This window comes from Poromitra crassiceps (genome assembly GCF_964638095.1).
Source record: "Poromitra crassiceps genome assembly, chromosome: 13".
NCBI classification, from domain to species: Eukaryota; Metazoa; Chordata; class Actinopteri; order Beryciformes; family Melamphaidae; genus Poromitra; species Poromitra crassiceps.
Genome location: NC_139644.1, coordinates 34,746,414 through 34,765,910, shown reverse-complemented (window position 1 = coordinate 34,765,910; position 19,497 = coordinate 34,746,414). Strand labels below are relative to the sequence as shown.

Genomic DNA, 19,497 nt, shown 5'->3' with positions numbered 1-19,497 from the left:
CAACTTGCTTGCCCTTTCCTAATAGGATCACGTATTTATGTATTTACTTTTAGTAAAGTACCACGAGGGGGAGGATGGGCATGTTTTGCACCCAATCAGCACCCAATAAATTACCCTTTTTGCTGGGGACACTGAGAACCACTGAGCTAGATGATGTCCCAGAGGTTGTGTGCGTGTGTGCGTAAAAGGGCCAGCTGGTAGCCAGGTGTACGTCATCATTTTCTATGGGAAAGTGGAGCACTGCGCATGTGCAAAACAGTATTTTGCAGGCTGCTGTTCTGTTTAGCACCATGACGAGTTGCCGATGGTGATGTGGATGAAATAACGGAACAGTACCTAGCGAGTTGATCAGATGTGGACGGAAAATGTCAAGATAATATCAACAGTTTCCAGAGATTTTTTTTTTTCCTTTTTTCAGCGGAGTAGCTAGATCAGTTGCTCCCCTTTAAATGTATGTTCTCTTATCTTGCCTTGTTTTGACTTTACGAGAAGGAGCAGCAGAAAGCTAACGGCAAGCTAGGTGGCTAACATTTGCCAGCTTGACAAAAAACAGGCAAGCTTTCCTAGGCGCTAACAGATAGTGAATTGATTTCGCTAACTCGCGTCTGTTTGAATGTTAGCTCGTGGTTTAATGATTTACGTTTAATACTAACGGCTTTATTACATTTCGCTGATGAGCTAAATTGATGCTTGGATTCCTACAACCGCAGCCCGTGCAAATCAAACACTGCAGTGGAGGTAAGCAAAGCACCAGGATGGAGTGCGTACACACACTCTAGCCACCATTCTTGTTTGCAATCTTCTTCTACAGACAATTTTCAATATATCATATTCGTGCAGTGATCGAGTTGTAGTTATTGTTGCTGTTGGATTTCATTTGATCATTTTGATGGCAGCGTTTTTATAAATGCAAGGTGGATGCTGCTTGAGCCTTCTTAGGAAACTCATTATTTCAACTTGTGTCCGATGTGTTAAGAGAGCAATAAAAATACTTGTGGTATCCATTAATAGTAATATAGCTATATATAGTGCTTCTACTTGAACAGTCTGCATAGCATAGGCCAACGTGAATGATCTTTATGTTGCAGCTTTCTTAGTCAAAAGGACTTATGAGGGCATGTCAAAAAGCCTGCTGTAGGATTGAGGTCAAAATACAATAGATGTTTTGAAAGCCGTCCTCGGGTGCAGGCAGCAGGAGGACTGATGGAGTTGTCTCTGTTGACTTGAACCTGCCTGACTCACTCAGAACCAGTTGTAGTTTCATGATGTAATCACTGGCGTACATAGGAGTCTATTATAACTATTATACTGTTTTTTTAATACTATTTTATACTATTTCCCAATAATCATTTCAACCTCCTTTAACTAAGGCGTGGTTTAAAATAATAAGTAGCCTAAAATCGTCTATCTTCAGACTATATTAGTCATGCTTTCAAACAATCCAAAAATCCTAAATTTGCATGCAAGTTTTCTTCTGTCATCCCAATTAATTCCAACAGTCCCTTGGGTAGGCACTAGGCAGGCAGCAGTTGTTTGCCTGCTGCTCAGATGTGTTCCCAAGGTACAACACGACAAGCTGATTGAGGCTTTGGCAAGCAGTGAGTCATCCATGACCACAGCCAGCATCAGTCTGTATTTAGCTGATGCACGGGGAACTGGAAGTCATTGTGAAATCAGTTTTCACTCTGAATGATTAGATTATCGCCTGCCTGGAATCCGGACCAAGAGGATGATGTCGTTGGAGATGACTGTTATGTACCCAGTGATGGTTTTGAACATAAAGGTGGTGCCATGGTGTGTGGAGCATCCTTCTGTCTGCTTTTGATGTTGCCAGCTCTGCTGTTTATAAGCTAGTTTGGTCTTTCTTGTTTCCTTTAGTCCAAATCAGATGATCATTATGTGAGGCACCGCTTGTCTCTTAGGTTAACTTCTTATCAATCTATTCTATGAACTGGCTGCTGTCTCTGTCCTAATCCTACTTTACCTAGTTTGTCTGGTGATGATGATGCTAGACCAATTCATGGGAACAACTTGATCATTTGATCTGATATTTGAGAGTGATACCATATTCATCAGGTTGTTTGTTGTTCCTGTGCTGAAACGTCTGCTGTTCCTCTCGTGCTGCCATTACATATTCTTTTTAAATGCACAAAGCAGAAAGCACAGTTATAGTGACATTTTAGTGTGTGCAACATTTGGCCCACTGGTGGTATATATGAATTTGCTTTATTTTTGCTGGAATGCAACTTTTAAACTTGAGTGTTAAATGCCTGTATTGTTTTTTTTAAGAAATGTAAATTCAAGACCTTCAGTATTGCTGCAGACTTTAAGTCTTAAATTAAATTTTAGCCATCTAAAAAAATTCGCTTTTTCTTGGTATGTTCATCGTGAGAAATCAGTGCTATACACTACATGGACTACAAGTTTGTTTTTTGTTTTTCACTATCATATTAGTTTCACTGGACAATTGGGCTTATATGTAAGTCTAACTAGAATCCAAAAGGTCTTAAAGACCTTTGATTTAACTTGATGGAACTGGCAAAGACGCTGTTTATGCAAATATTTGATCAAGACAAGTAAAAAGGTGGATGTAGATGCCACTGGGTCAATTGCCTGCAAAGTCTAAACCTCATAGGGGACTGGGAGGTTAAGCATTAAAAAGAGCAAAGAGGGAAACAAGCAACTCAAGGGACTTAATATGTATTATGTAGTGGTCAAGTTTAAAGGATAAGTTCACCCAAAAATAAAAAATTCAGTCATTATCTATCTACTCACCCATGCCAATGGAAGGGTGGCATAGTTTGTTTAGTCAACAAAACATTCGTGGAGTTTTACAGCAAAACACCATTGCAGAATTATCCTAAACTAGTAGATAATGACTGCATTTTCATTTTTGGGTGAACTTATCCTTTAACACAAATTTGTTTACAGTGATATATTGAGACAAAGTCTTAGAGGTTACCTTTAAATGACTGAATAGAGGCAGAATTGTTGCACGATCACAAATGTTAAAGTTCTTCTTTTTGACATGTGTCGGCCATTTTATTCAGTGGTGATTCTGGTGTCATACAGCAAGCAGCCAACGTATGCATGAAACAGAATTGTGGGATGGTAGGAACTAGGAAGTGAACTGTCAAGAATATCTTTATCCATTGAATCGCCTTGTTCTGGACCAAAGACTATGTAGGCTATTTGGACTAGGCTTAGGCCTATGTTCTGGTTTTCCTGTTTCTCTGAATGATTTCGGAACATCTACCCGAGGCCACATGTGTTTGTTCTGTGTGTCCAGCCTAAACAAACAGTGATGCTGATGTGTGGCGAGGTGTCCTGTTTCCCATCTGTAGGGATTTGTTCTGTGTCTGGGCCTGTTTGCAGCCCCACCTGCACTTCTCCCTGCCCTCAGCATAACACAAGAGGAGAATTTGGCTCAGCAGCAGCCCTGGGCTCATGGCTGTCACGCTGATTTGCTGTGTTTGAGTGATTCACGCTCTCTTCTCCTCCTGTGTTTGTGTGTACAGTGTATGCATGTTTTCTCCACCCTCTTCAATCATCCTCTCCTCACCCGTCTACCTTATTCTCTACCTCCTCTATTCACTCCGTCTCTCTGTGTTTTGAGCACGCTTCATCCCTCCATCTGCGCAGTCTCTTTTGTTGTGGATGTATTTGATGCTGCCCTAGTTTGCTCTTCTCCACATCTCATTCTGTTTTTCTTCTTCCTGTGTTTGTCAGCGGATGTTCTCTGGAGAGTTAGGGCCTAATACTCTGCCAAGCCTGCTTGTTGTTGTGCTTCTCCACGTGACGGTGGTTCATTTAGGATTCATAACCTAGAAGCATTGTAACCAGCATTGTAATTAGCACCACTTGTAGCCAAATGCCGGTGAAATACGCAAGTGGCTGGCTGGTCGATTTTTTTCACTCACCAGCCGGAAAAAAACAATGCTAATCTATTGAATGGCTGGTAAAATTATTCACGAGTAGCCATTTAGCCAGTGGAGAAAAAAAGTTAATTTTGCGCCCTGATTGTAACAGTGCATAAAATATCTCTAGTCAGGACTGATTATCATTCAGTGTAGTTACTACACATTTAAAATGTCTGAATTTGTGTTTTCCTGATGTTAAATGTGTTTGTGTAACATTTACATAACCCTGGCCTGAACCCATTGATAATGGGATAAAGTCCCTAAATACCTCTATCTCTTCAATCCCCCCTCTCTTCATGCAGATGAGTCAACTTTGGCGGCGAGATATCCCCCTGTCAGAGAGGCTGGGCAATGACTCTCCAATGGGCCTGGCCCCGGGGCCCCCGGCCACCGTGGCTCCTCCAGGGCCCAACGCCTCCTGGGTGCCGGAGGCCCCGCTGGTCACACCTGATCAGCCCATCTTCCTCATGACCCCCACTGCCCAAACGATATCAGGGTTCTTCGTTTGGACAGCCCTTCTTATCACCTGTCACCAGGTAAGGACAATCTCAAATTGGGAGCTGGAGCTGGTAGATGGCCTAGTGCAGACATTCCCATCCTGGGGGGGGAGGGGGGGGGGGTGGCTGTATGCATTTCTCTCTTGTTGAATGGTACCGTTATTTAATTTGTAATCAATTATTCATAAGTAGAAGACAACGTTTCGGTTGATCAGACCTTCATCAGGTAGGTTTTACCTGATGAAGGTCTGATAGACCGAAACGTTGTTTAATTAAAGTTTGCCAATTACTGGATGGTGTGCGGGAATTCTTTATCTTCTACTTATGGACCCTATCCTCCGACGCACCTATCCTTAAGACTGTGAGGGTGTGCATCGGCTCTTCTTTCAAGTTTTAATCAATTATTCATGAATTTGCATATTGCAGACAGCCCCTCACTTTTTCTGTGTGGTGCTGATGGACAGCTCCTTTTATCGTTCAAGTAAAAAGTGCTCTGAGAATTATTATTATTATTAACTCTGAGAACACATTATTTGGCCTGCGTCCTGTTTATGGTCGGAGGTGGGCCGCGGACATTTTCCCGATTTCCAAGTGGGCCTCGAGTCGGAAAACGTTGGCAACCACTCGCCTAGTGGTTAGAAAGACCAACTGCACCTGCGTTGTTTTCATCCCACTTCACAGGGTAGGATTTCTTTAATTTAATTTAAAAAAAAATATTTTTTTATTTTTTTATATGATTTGTAGGGGCATTTTGGTCCTCTTCAGGGGCAATGTTATTGAACTATGAAATAATACATATTGAGTATTGGCAAATGAACACTCAAATTGTACCACAAACATTTGATTTATTTTAAATAATAATATACTTCACATCCCACACTGCTTCTGCAGTGGCAGTAGGCTGTACAAAAGAGAAATAAGGCCTTTTGACCACATCACTTACCGCAAGCTTTACACAGAGCACTTAGAGCAGGACAAGCTTTACACAGAGCACTTAGAGCAGGACAAGCTTTACACAGAGCACTTAGAGCAGGACAAGCTTTACACAGAGCACTTAGAGCAGGACAAGCTTTACACAAGCTTTACACAGAGCACTTAGAGCAGGACAAGCTTTACACAGAGCACTTAGAGCAGGACAAGCTTTACACAGAGCACTTAGAGCAGGACAAGCTTTACACAGAGCACTTAGAGCAGGACAAGCTTTACACAAGCTTTACACAGAGCACTTAGAGCAGGACAAGCTTTACACAGAGCACTTAGAGCAGGACAAGCTTTACACAGAGCACTTAGAGCAGGACAAGCTTTACACAGAGCAGGACATTAGCTTTTCTGATGCAGATGTCGTCTCTGTGTAAAATGACCCATCATAAAGGAGGTTTATTGCTGTCCATTCCCTGCTGTAGTCTACCATTCTCCTAATAAAGTACACAGGCCGACCAGTCCTGCCAGGGAATATGCTAGCTTCTTAGGCAGGTTTACCATTAGTATAATGCGGGCTCTTCATTCTTGCCCCCTGCCATAGAGTCGCACTGTGGCATCCTCACACCACACTGCCACTCCAGACAGTACCGAACAGTACCAGACAGTACCGAACAGTACCAGACAGTACCAAACAGTACCAGACAGTACCAAACAGTACCAGACAGTACCAAACGATGGATGTAAAGATTTCTTCCCAGATTCGATCTGGACGCCTGCCAAGTTCAGCTTGATTATGCTGCCTGGAGCACGTCCCGCCTGGGACGCCTCGGGGTGCTGAACCGTAAGGGAACCGTGGCAACACCTCAAAGGGCTTCACCTTTCACTGCTGTCTGTGTCTTCGCTACATAAATATATACTCCAGCTTTAGAGTCTATTTACCGAGGCAAGGCTATGGGAAACAACGTGTGTGTGTGTGTGTGTGTGTGTGTGTGTGTGTGTGTGTGTGTGTGTGTGTGTGTGTGTGTGTGTGTGTGTGTGTGTGTGTGTGTGTGTGTGTCATGTCATGTCATGTCATGTGATTTACGTAGCTACTCGTGATTATATCATCAGCCAATAATTGAAATCTCTGGAGATTGGAGATGTTTTGTGAATTTGTTTGTATCAGTTCTCATGTTACAGTGAAGTTCAGCACTCGCCTGTTATATAAGTCCGATCTATCATTGTGCTTCAAGGCTCCAGTTAATGATTCCTCTCTCATTGTTTGCTGCCTCTCCGCACACATAAAGGGTTAATGATGAGCCCTCCGTCGCTCTGGCAACAGGTGCTCCTGGCTCTGCTATGACATCAGCAGAGAGCAGGGGATGGGTGGTGGTGGTGGTGGTGTTGGTGGTGGTGGTGGTTGGAGTTGCCTAGCAACATGTCCTGTGAGCGGAGTGCAGCACCATCTCGCTCAGTGAGTGCGCGCTATCACCCACTGTTTGTTATCTTACCAAAGGTGTGTGTCTGTTTACAAGCCAGGAAAGGTGATAGGTGGGGCATTGTGTGTGTGAGCCGGACGGAGCAGACAGAGGTGCTGATGGCAAAACGCCCCCCACTTCCTTCCTGCTGTCTGCCTGCCTGAATAGGGGCATAAACACACAGAACCAAGTACCCAAAACAGAGCCACAAACGTGCACACAATTTATACACACACGCACACACACACACTACTCTCCGAGTTCCTACTTAGACAAATAAATACTCGCTTTATTCAGACGTGAACAACATGCAGTCTAGAGCCTAATGAAAACACGCATGCAGATTTGATGAGGCGGCGGGCGATTGGTTTCAGCTAACCCACTTGAACAGCCGTTTACTGAGCTCCGAGAGGGGAAGTTGATGAATATTCAAACACGTCATCTTCCCCTGTTTCACTTGTTGTTGTTGTTTTTTTTTACCTTTGCCAAGGAGCTCATGTTTTCCCTGCTGTTTGTCAGCAGGGTTACGGGAAAAACGTCCGGTCGGATCGATGTTCATGAGACTTTGTGGAAGGGTGTAGCACGGGCCAACGAAGAACACGTTACATTTAGGAGCAGATCCGGATCCGACTCACAAACAACCAACAAGCAATTGGTCGAAGACTGGAACTGCCCTTCTAGTTTGTTTATGTGACAAAGAGGTTTTGGTATTTTACTACTCCACCCTAAAACTACTGTATGCAAAAGAGGAAATCCTTCGACAGCTTCAGAAGGCGCACACACATGTACGTGCTGTGCAACAAAATAAGCGTACTTTTTTCTATCAAGTTTTTTTGTTTTGTCTTCCATTTTCAACCCAATTGTCCTTGGCCAATTCCCCCTGCTGTCGCGGTCATTGCTCCATCCCCTCTGGCGATCTGGGTTGTAGACTAGCACCATGCTTCCTCCGATACATGTGCAGTCGCCAGCCGCTTCTTCTCACCTGACAGCGAGAAGTTCACCGGCAGGACGTGGCGCGTGGGGGACCCCAGTCCATGTTCCCCAGGCCATGTTCAGACTAGGAGGCCAAATCCGATTTGTGAACTTTAATGACCTATTAATGATTCTATCCAGATTGGTTTTATGAGTCTGGACACTCCAAGTCTGATTTGTGTCACTTGTCCCAAACCACATAATGGAGGTAGTTTCCAATTTGCTTTCGACTGATGATGACTGATCACCCAAATCAGATTTGGCAAACCCATCAAGATAATGATGATTAATGACTTTTAGCAACAAATCGGATTTGCCTGTAATGTGAACATGGCCTAAGTCAGTTCTTTCAGTGTTTCTGAGCATGATGTCCCAAAGCTTGAATCTAAACATCTGTGATGTCATCACAAAACTATTTTGGAGCTGCTCCATTAACAGCTATGAAAGGCTGAAATTGTTAACTGTGTCGTAGTCGTGAGTACACTTCTGATCCAGAAGATGTCTCCATATGGCCAAAGTTCACTCTGGGTTCAGTATAGACACATTTGATCAGCAGATTTGATTTCAGTCTTGCCTCCCACCCAGGCTGGGGGAATGACTCATTTTTGCACCACAGTCACAATTAAAATCACACACAGATTGTTCTGTATTGTTCTTAGAAAGCTCTCATCTCCCATCTTTTTCAGATCTACATGCACCTGCGTTACTACAGCTCTCCAAACGAACAGAGGCACATAGTGAGGATCCTCTTCATCGTCCCCATCTATGCCTTTGACTCCTGGCTCAGCCTTCTCTTCTTCACCAATGAGGAGTACTATGTCTACTTCGACACGGTCCGAGACTGCTACGAAGGTGAGCGGACAGAGGGGGGGCGCTACACTGAACTGGTAGAGTAGTACCTTCTTTCATACACCTGCTACTAGTGTACCGTGTATATGCAGGCTGATGAGTCTGCTGCCACTAAGGACTATTTGGCACACACACACACACACACCACACACACCGCACACGCAGTTTTCACCCAGGCCACTGGAGTGGAAGTTGTGTGTTCCAGCATGTGCCTTTTGACTCCCAGTACAATTGAGGGTGTGAGAATTGATGTGTTGTGAGTCCCCCAGTGGCAGATGGCCTTTGCAGTGTCTTCATTTACGGAGGCAGCCATCTTTGTTCTCTTGTTTCCGAGGCCTGTTGGGATGGCTGGGGAGGGGAAACCAGTTTCCTAGCAACTGTATGAAAACGAGCAAAGCCTCGAGAAGAGTTTCAGCGCTGGTCAACAGATAGCTCTTCTGTAACCTGCCAGCCTGTGGTGCGTGCATCCACTGCCACAGGAATCTGAGCATAAATCAACCCATTAGTGGCATTATCATCCAGCATACATTCCAGTATCATCACATGCCTTAATGAGGATATATGCCTGCCTCTGCAGGTTAGGAAGGACTGTCAACAAATATTCTAAATTATATATAATCGAATTGTAAAAGAAAAAGACATTTGACTGTGAAAGTTAATATTCGATTGTCACTTTCATTGATGGAAAATTAAATGTAGTTCAAGCTGAAACGAGTGACTAATTCAACAACAACTGGGTGGTCATGATGGCAGAGAGTTCATAACCCAAGCAGAGAGAGGGATTTACACACCAAACAATCTAAAAAGCCACATTTGGAAATACTTTGGATTTTTGGTCCGTAGAGGAAATTGTGTAGTTGTTGTTGGATGTTTATCATAGCACAGCATTGCATTTCCATTCTATATACCGTAAAACTTTGATTAATAGCCAGGGCTTTTTCTTTTTTTTGACAATATATTTATTGTCCAGGGCTTTTATTTGCTTCAATCATTGAATCCAACCGGCCTATATTTGGGACAGGAGTCGGAACCTTTAATTCCTTTCACAAAAAACTTGCCCAGCAAAGATGGAAAAATACATTCAAATTGTTCATTTAAACCAGTTTGAATATTACCTAACCTATATGTATAAAAAATATTTGTTGCGGTTGTCCCATGGCTACGCTATCCATGTGTCTAAATGTTGACTGAACTTCTTAACATCTCCACTTCTGCCTGATTGTTGGGGTACGGTATGCTAGCGCTTCTGCTTCTTACTGTTGTGTCATAGGGTCACATTTGAATTCCTCTGTTAGATTGGATAGAGATATTATCTACAGGATGCGAGATGTTTATTCCTAGTATAGGGCCGGGATGACCACTGCTAAGACATTCAGGGACTGCTACTCATTTTCTAAGCCATCAAGCACTCCTCCTGTACATATTGCTCACAATCTTAAGTTTACATTTTGTTACACTGTCGACCCCTCAAATGTTTTGTTTGTTTCTTTTACTTTTTTTTTAACTTTTGTTATTAACTTTTGTTATTAAACAGATGTGAAGGTACACAAACTCTACAACTGGGAGTCTATAATAAGTAGTGTATATATGCATATTTTACTCCCCTGTTTAAAAATGTAAATTGTGATGTTTCAATTAATATTTCTTTTAAATCCTCCTGTACATAATATAATAAGAATACTTAGGTCTGGGAGTCAGTTTGCAGTCACAAATGTTTCCCCCGAAAAATGATTAACCTATTGACTATGTGTTGTGTGTCTCTCGGTCTGCAGCCTTTGTTATCTACAACTTCCTCAGTCTGTGTTATGAGTACCTGGGAGGAGAGAGCGCCATCATGGCAGAGATCAGAGGGAAACCTATTGAGTAAGTTCTGTTCACTCTCTTTACATCTTTCATTCTCTCACTTTCCATTGTGATCTGATCTATCAATCAATGCACTAATTTAATTTCAAATAGTATGCATACATGCCTAATTCTCATCTGTATTGACCTGTACGAACCTGCACTTCACTCCAGGTCAAGCTGTGTGTATGGGACCTGTTGTCTATGGGGCAGGACCTACTCCATTGGTTTCCTCAGGTTTTGCAAACAGGTACAAACAAATCATCTTCTTGTCTCATACACATTCCTGTTGACAATAATTAAGCAATAATGAATTAATTAAATAATTAAGCACCAAAGCTGCTGTCCCAGCTAAGTTTGAATGTGTGTGCTCTAAGAAGGATAGCAACTCTCTCCACTTAAGACCCATCAAATATTTATAGATCTGAAATCACAAACTTTGTGCTTGATTTGAATCAATCATTTAGTTTGGCTACTGTAACTTTTGAGTGACACAAAGTGGCAGTGTAGTATCACTGCATCTGGACAGTCACTTTATATTAGCCGATATCTCCTGACCCATTAGTCGTGTTTCCATCAATGTATTTTGATGCACATTTTGAAGTATTGCATTAGAAACGGTTGATGGAGTAAATCCCTCAATTTCCCAAAGGTTTCACTCACTTGAGGTGGTTTTAGCCTTTTTCGTAAAACAGTTATTGTGCAAAATGGTTCTTTCTGACGTAGCGTGAACATTTAACTCTCAGGATTGGTCAGCTGCTGGACGATGTGTTCTGCTGGCGGAACAGAGCGGCGCCCGACTGGCCCAACAAACGGCCCGATAATCCTGCAGCAGATCAAATGTTGTTCAGGATCCTAAAGTGTTGCACCCAAAGGCTCTCGCTATATCCCTCCATCTATTGGACTTCCCTTGATGTCTAGTAGCCACTAGGTCAAATGTTTGACACAGGTGTTGTATGTATATGACATCATAATAATTATTACTTTTATGGCAAGCTCTCTCCATCTATGATCTTAACAGCCGTCTATGGGAACGCGCCTGATTCAAATTTTAAGATTGTCGACTTTTCAATAGTTCGCCTAGAATTTGAGCAAAACCTGAATGGAAACGGGGCTGCTGAGTCGCTTCTTTTTTCCTCATCGGTACTTCCCGTCCTCTCATTCTTGCTCTCTCTTGCTCCCTCAGGCGACTCTCCAGTTCTGCGTGGTGAAGCCCCTGATGGCTATGATCACCGTCCTCCTGCAAGCCTTTGGGAAGTACCGAGACGGAGACTTCAAGTATGTTAGCACACAACGTGAACGTACGCTGCACGCTCATTCACTGCACGCCACGGACGCCTCGCCACCCTGAGCGACCCTTCCCTCCCACTTGAACTGCTGTGTTGTGTCACAGCACGTTAGACCCACGTTGACCTCAGCCAACGGGCGTTTCAGGCCACAATGACTACATTTACATGCACACAATATTCCACTATTATTCGGAAAATGACAATATTCTGAATTTGATAAGGGTCATGTAAACAGCATATTCCAGTTGCATTTTCCGAATTTGGTCTTTTTCCAGATTTAGCATTAAGACATCTGGGTTATTCCAGTATTATTCGGGTTTTAGGAGGTTTCTTTGATCATGTATACAGCGCATTCGGAATATGCATCTCAATCAGGGTTTTTACCGCAGTTTGCGACGCATGTTGCCTGTTTGTGGTCAGCTGATGTGTGCTAGAAAGCGCTAAAAGAGGCGATATACGGTAATCATATAATCCGTCATCTCTGGCATGCGAAAAGAAAAGCCCACATTTCTGATCGGTAGGAGATGTGAAAGGTCGATTTAAAGAGAGAGATATTTAAAGAGAGAGTAGTGCCCACGAAAGTCCAAAGTGCTTGCGAGCCTGCGAGGTAATAACGTAGGCTACTAGCCTACTTTTTATGAAAGACGTGGATGCCCAACGCCAAATTTTACAGCAGCAAGCTCCTGAAATGGACCAAGTGATGCTGGTAAGAATAGTGCTGCTCTGTCTCTCTCTCTCCCCGCCCTCCCTCACGTGTCGGGGAGGGCGAGCTACGGCTGCATGTAAACGGGAATATTAGTGGATTATTCATTTAGTCTGAATATTGTCATTTTCCGAATATGGGCAAAAGACGGAATATTGTGTGCATGTAAACGTAGTCAATGTATCTTGACCATGTTCAGGGAATCTGTAATTCACCTCATTGTTGATTTTCAAATGATACAGATTCAAGTTTCCTTTTATCTCTCTTGCAGGTTCTTAATTCGTATATCTGAAAACTGACTGCCAGTGTTAAACAAAACCCATCTGACAGAGTGCTGCTCTAAGGTCCAACTGACCAGCCTTTTAATTATGAACTAGACAGCCTAGACGAGTCGTATTTGGCAAGATAACTCTGGCTGCAACAAAGTCCGTCCCTCCCCTGTAACTGACACGCTGCAGATTGGCCCTGTTTGCCCCAAACCGGAATCCTGGTTTGCTCACTGGCAGAGAATCTGCTCTGCACACAGGAAGTAGCCAATCAAAATGTGAGAGTGAAACATAATTGTGTCCTACACAGCACCAAGGATTCACCAGTCACTCCTTTGTTAATGACATCATGTTACATGATAGCTATTAAAATCTTAAACTGCTTCCTCTAGCTGCCATTTGGGGGCGCTGGCGTGAAAATGCCTGGTGCATCTTCATCTAATTGTAGATCAACATGCCCTCTTTGATACTTATACTATATACTTGATATACGGCTCTAGATTGAAAAGCATACTGTCTGTCTCTCTCTCTCTCTCTCCTCTCGTCTCTCCCGCCCTCCTCCAGTGTGGCCAGTGGCTACCTGTATGTGACCATCATCTACAACGTCTCCGTCAGCCTGTCGCTGTACGCTCTCTTCCTCTTCTACTTTGCCACGCGCGACCTGCTCGTCCCCTACAGCCCCGTTCCCAAGTTCCTCATCGTCAAGTCGGTCATCTTCCTCTCTTTCTGGCAGGGTAGGAAGAGCACATGCTGCACATCCCTACACACACACACATACACACACACACACACACCAGCAGGCATGCTTATTCAGTGTGTCTCTCCACGTGTCATGTAGGAATGCTGCTGGCCATCCTGGAGAAGTGCGGGGCCATCCCTCAGATCAACTCCCCTGAGGTCTCTGTGGGCGAGGGCACAGTCGCCGCTGGTTACCAAAACTTCATCATCTGCATTGAGATGTTTTTTGCTGCTGTGGCTTTGCGCCATGCCTTCACCTACAAAGTCTACATGGACAAGAGGCTGGACTCTTACGGTAAGAGGAGTGTGTATGCAAAATGCATGGATAATGAGATAGAGAGCTGTTAAGTATATACTGTATATCCTGCCGATAAATTATCATCTGATAAAGGGACATTTATATTATTATTTATTATTCCGACAATGAAATTATAGTTGGTAAATATCGTCTGTAATAATATCTATACAAAACTCCTTTGGATACCTAATATAAGGGCCAGTCTACTATATGCCTTTTGGTTGGTTCTGGAAAAGCCGTTATCTTTGTATCGAGTAACTGTATTTAATACATTGGCACGTCGGATTTGACAAATTATGTCAAAGCATTTAATTTGAATGCTTAGGCAAAATGCTCTATAAATTCTTTCTCATGTGTTCATAAACTACAGGTTATCTTTTTGAAATAGAAAAATTTTGAATTGTCTGTTACCTTATTGGTATTGGCCACGAGAAGAAGATAATTATCGGTTATTGTATCAGCTGGGGAGGGGGAGGGTCCACATTGTGCATTATCGCTGTGAAGTTATGATGGTGTGTAGTATCATTGATGATCTCTTTGTCTGCTCTTGCTAGAAACATTAGTTTGGAGAAGATGGTTGAAGATACTGTCTGATTTCTGCAGTCTGTCGGAACTGACCTGTTCTCACTCCCCCCTCCCACCCTCTCCCTCGTTACTTTCACTTCCTGTTTCACCCTCTGAATATATTTTGGATCTTTATCTTTTCTTCTTCTCTGTTTTCCTGCGTTCTGCCATTTTCATCTTCCCCCGTGTTCTGTGTCTATGTTTTGTCTCTCTCTGTCTTTCCCCTCTTTTCTCTCCCTTTTGCTGTGCTGCACTAAAAGGCTCATTTCCTATCTATGGACAGTACGGTAGGTGTGATGTTAGCTCTATTCAGCCCCTCTCTGCCACACTGCTTTATGTTTGCTCCTTTGTGACACTGCTTTATGTTTGCTCCTTTGTGACACTGCTTTATGTTTGCTTCTTTGTCGTAGTGTTTTTGTTTGCTTCTTTGTGTGTCATCGTGGTTAAATGCCATCGCTTTAACATAGTCTGTGAGTTCTGTTTCAGTATGACATTCAGTTCTCCATCAAATAGATGTATATATTTTAAATAATCATAGGTGTACGGTGCCACTTTCATGTTTTGTTTCATCATGTTTCTTTCGCAGTCAGTGAATGCAGGATGTGAACATTTTGCTCGTCAGTTTGTGTGGGCACCATTTTCTTTACTCTGGGTTCCCACCCAGGCTCAATGGCCGTCTCCTGTCATCCTCTCTCTCTCTCTCTCTCTCTCTCTCTCTCTCTCTCTCTCTCTCTCTCTCTCTCTCTCACACACACACATGCTCTCTATTCTCTGTCAGAATCCATCCAAAAATGTTTTATTTTTTCAAATGATGATGTTTGTTAACTTGAAAAGCTGATTTGTAATAGAAAAAAATCATAAGATTTCCTCTGCATCTTTTTTATGCTTGCTTGAAGCAGAAATCATTTTTGGTTGATAAAGAATATTTTACTGCACAGCAGTTCAAAAGTGACTTGCTGGTAGACGTGCTAGCTCTCCCCAGATCGGCAGAGGGTGGAGCAGCGGGGGGGAAATTGGCCAAATACAATTGGGGAGAAAATAGGGGGGGTTTTCAGGAGCGGAAAAAGAAAACAGTGGCTTTGTATGTTCTGAAAGGTTGCCTGTAAAAAAATCACAACGTTGTTTTATGGCCATTAGTTGCTGCATTAGAATATTGCCAAGTAAGTTTCCTTTTTTTCAGGATGAAATGAAAGCATGAAGTATGGTTAACATGAGAGCTGACACTAAAGAACAATAACAGCTTGCCCAATACTCAATATTCTTGAAAGACATTTTTCTTGTGGATGCGTTTCTTAAGCTTTCACAAAGCAGATTTATTGTCTTCAGTCCAGCTGATGGAAGCTTTTTTTTTTCTTTTTTACTTTTAACTTTTAGAAAAATTCACCCATCAGTGAAACTGGGCTTCTGCCTTTCTCTCCCACTTCCTCATTCACTCTCTCGCTCAACCCCTCACCCCTCCCATCCATCGTGCCCAGTGTTTTCCTGGCTAACAGTTCCACTCCCTCCCACAGGCCGCTGTGCCCCCATGAAGAGCATCTCCAGCAGCCTGAAGGAGACCATGAACCCTGGCGACATGGTCCAGGACGCCATCCACAACTTCTCCCCGGCCTACCAGCAGTACACCCAGCAGTCCACCCTGGAGCAGGGGGGGGGGCCGCCGCTGTCCCGCAGTCACAGCAACGTCAGCGCCCGGGGCGACAACGAGAAGACCCTGCTGCTCAGCTCCGACGACGAGTTCTGAGACTCACACACTCTCTCACACGCCCACACACACATCCGCACACACACACACTGTCACAGAGGCTGGATTTACTCTCAAAAGCCTACGTTGGATTTTTATCATGTGACACACATATATGTGACACAAATCAGATCTTTTTGTTGCTACTTTAAATAGAGCAAATCAGATTCTATTGTGTTTTTTCCTGTGTTTAGACAACAATAAAAAGATCTGATTGATGTCAGATTTGTGAAATAGAGAGCCAAAATCACACCCACTTCCGGTTTAGGCGTACACACCAAGAGATTTTATCAGTCATTCTTTTTTCCATCTACACTTTGTAAAATGCTTATAAAAAACAGTTGTACTTGGTCAAACCAAACGATTCAGCTATAATTGGAATCACGAGAGACCATAGAACATTTCACTCGGACCAGAACGTGATAATCAACTTGTTCTTTTGGCTGACTATGGCGATGAGTGGTAATTGCAGGTGAGATCTAAACAGTGTGACAGTCAGTTTGTTTGGCCATAGTAACCACCTGTAATGCTAGCAGAGACTGGAATAAAGTAGCTTGTTATCCTACTTCACACAAGAGTTGTGGGGAACCTACAGAGTGAGTCTATTGTGTTAGCTCCGCCCACCCTGTGTCACCACAGATACCAAGTTAAATAAATGTTGCGATGCTGAAAATGCAAAGACTTCCATCAATGGGGCCATAGGCTCAATCACCATTGTGTTAACTCACTATCAGATAGATAGTGACTTAACAGACATTTATTTACATGAACATTTTTGAGATTATCACTTTAAAAACAAAACGTTTAAATTAACGTTTTTTTTTTATTCCACAATTTTTTTAGGAGTGAAATGTTCTATGGTCTCTCGTGATTGCAAATATAGCTGAATGGCTTGGTTTGACCAAGTAAAACTACTTTTATAAGCATTTTACTAAATGTACATGGAAAAAAGAATGTCGGGCGAATGGTTCTGGTGGGTATGCCTAAACCAGAAGTGGTTGTGACTTTGGCTCTCTATCAGTTGTGAGACGTTCCACTGGAGAACAGAGGGCAGGAAAGGGTGGATTGTTTTCATGAGGAAAAGAAGGGATAAATTGGTCAACTAGTCTAGGCAGCGCTGTAGTACTCCAGTCCTAGACACATTTTCAGGACACATGACTTGACTTGGACTTAGACTCGAGCATTCATGCATTCGAAGTTGGAGACGAGGACTCCAACTTGTTAATTGATGACGATTTTTTATTATTATTATTATTTTGTTATTAAAGTCCCTGATTGGTTGTTGGGCGGACTTCTGCACTGGTGGCGCATGCGCCACTGCTGCAATGTTCACCAGACTTTTAATGGGATTATTCTCACATGTCCCCCACCCCCTTTTTCCTGTGAATGTCCAACCAGTAAGTTATGTTCTTCTGTCTTCTCCTTGAGCCTGAGAATAGACTCGTTTCTGACTACGGAGTTAACAGACAAAGTTATTGTGTAGCCTACATTTGAGTGGCTGTGTCTCTGCTCGATTGGCCATTTGATGAATCCTGTTACTGGTAAATAGGAAGTGATAAGTGCTAGGGCAGACACGTGTGTTCCACCGACATGTGGATTCACACTCCTGTTCAGTGACTCGGACACGGACCCAGGTCATTTGGACTCGGACTTGAACACTGGGGACTCGAGATAGGGTGACTTGACTACAACACTGGAACTAGGAAAGAGGGAGCATGGAGACTATGGAGTAGTTGTAGCTGCTATGGTTACTAAGTAGAGGAGTTGACAGTTGGGTTCATGAACTCTTCAAGAGTTTTCATTGACTTGCATTTAGATTGATTCATTACATTGGTACACTACACGGTACATAAGTAGTGGCATTGCGTTATGTACCATATACTTTCAATGCTCATGTGCTGATACACTCAGTAATTCACTGACTTCATACTTCATCGCTCATAGAAAATACAGTATATATACACGCGCCTGTGAATATGGCAAATAAATAAAAAGTACTGATACACATGCATACATAGCACCTTTTATACTGCGCTTGATACACCACAGCAATTTATGACATACATTATAATGCTAGAGCAAGCAAGTGCCATCTTCAACTGAAACACATTATCCTTCATCCTTTCATTTTTTTAATCGGACGTTAACTCGTACTCCTCATCACCCTTCTGCCAAGTCTGCCTCTTACTGAAATATTGCCAAATAGAGGGAGCGACATCCCCCCGCCCCCAGGCTGTAAGACACACCGATTTTAAGATTCTGATTTTATTCTATTGACAGGCAACCCTAAGGAGCCTTTGAATTGCTGGGCTTTATTTATATACCGGTATATATATACACATATATATATATATATATATATATATATATATATATATATATATACAGTATATATATATACAGTATATATATATACAGTATATATATATGTGTGTTTTTATCGCAAATAATTATTTTATTTAAGTGTTCTATAACCTTAAAGGTACGACTCATTTAAGACTAGCCTGTTGGAAAACCGTTTATTCCAGCGATGTCTGAAGTATACTATGTATGAGTTATTGTTTTCTCATGTGTTCATATGAACAAGTGTAACAGGTCAGGTAGTAGTGTGACTCTGGCTGTTTGGCCTGCTGGGGCTTGGCCCACAATGTTAAGTGTTGTTCATGGAGCGCTGAGGGAACAGCGGTGGGATAGAGGCTTTCGTGTGGGACTGATGGACGGACAACGCCCACGCAGATTACAGATTAGTGAGGAAGTGACACTGGCCCAGCTCTGCTGTGCTGTGGATCGTAATCCCATGATTGGGGCATTATTGTGCAGCACAGATCAGGCTCTGCTTCTACTGGCACCCTTGATCATGAGTGACAGCTATAATAGGGTAGCGAGTGAGTGAGTGAGTGAGTTGGTCTATGATTGGCTATGGCAAACAGATATCTGAGACCAGACAAATAGATGATTACAGTAAAGGGTGGAATCTGCAATAGACACAGATTTTCAAAAGTTGACATGCAGATGTAAATAAGTGTAATGACAAGGTGATCTTACTAGTATTATTCACCTTATGTAGAAGAGACATTCTGGCTTGAGAGACTGACAGGAAGTGTAAACACAATCGGAAGTTCTGATTGTGTTTACACTTCCTGTGACTCATGAACCTGGTCTAACTCGTATGTGAGTCAAACCAGGTTTGACGAGGTGAGTCAGCCTAGGTTGAGCAGGTAAATACAGCCGGCGAAGTCGTGACACAATGGGTCAAGTGGGCGGGGCTACATGCGGTGAATAATAGGGCATCAGTGATGTCATAAATCCTTCCCTGCTGAGGTTATAAATTGGACGAGTCTTGCTCACAGCACAGTCAATCAAGCCTGAGCCTGCGACAACATGGACCAGCTCGAGCCACTTCCACACCACAAGAGGATGGAAGACCTGGACCAAGTCAC

The 19,497-nt window shown here is 42.9% G+C and overlaps 1 protein-coding gene across 1 annotated transcript; it reads left to right on the top strand.

Annotated features, from left to right (window-relative positions):
- Nucleotides 1-607: 607 nt before the first annotated feature.
- LOC310788158 (transmembrane protein 184B-like) lies at nt 608-16,622 on the top strand. Its single transcript, XM_083649682.1, has 9 exons — nt 608-738; nt 4,223-4,456; nt 8,454-8,619; nt 10,389-10,479; nt 10,633-10,708; nt 11,645-11,736; nt 13,281-13,450; nt 13,555-13,749; nt 15,828-16,622. The coding sequence occupies exons 2-9, from the start codon at nt 4,223-4,225 to the stop codon at nt 16,055-16,057; spliced, it is 1,254 nt and encodes a 417-aa protein (XP_083505808.1). The 5' UTR covers nt 608-738; the 3' UTR covers nt 16,058-16,622.
- The last annotated feature ends 2,875 nt before the right edge of the window (nt 16,623-19,497 follow it).

What these genes read in the sequence shown, in the direction of transcription:
- LOC310788158 (XM_083649682.1), top strand. Translation starts at nt 4,223, where the DNA reads ATGAGTCAACTTTGGCGGCGAGATATCCCCCTGTCAGAGAGGCTGGGC. An exon ending in TACCGAGACGGAGACTTCAA is followed by an intron (nt 11,737 to 13,280) that starts GTATGTTAGCAC and finishes GCCCTCCTCCAG; the next exon opens with TGTGGCCAGTGGCTACCTGT. An exon ending in CAAGAGGCTGGACTCTTACG is followed by an intron (nt 13,750 to 15,827) that starts GTAAGAGGAGTG and finishes TCCCTCCCACAG; the next exon opens with GCCGCTGTGCCCCCATGAAG.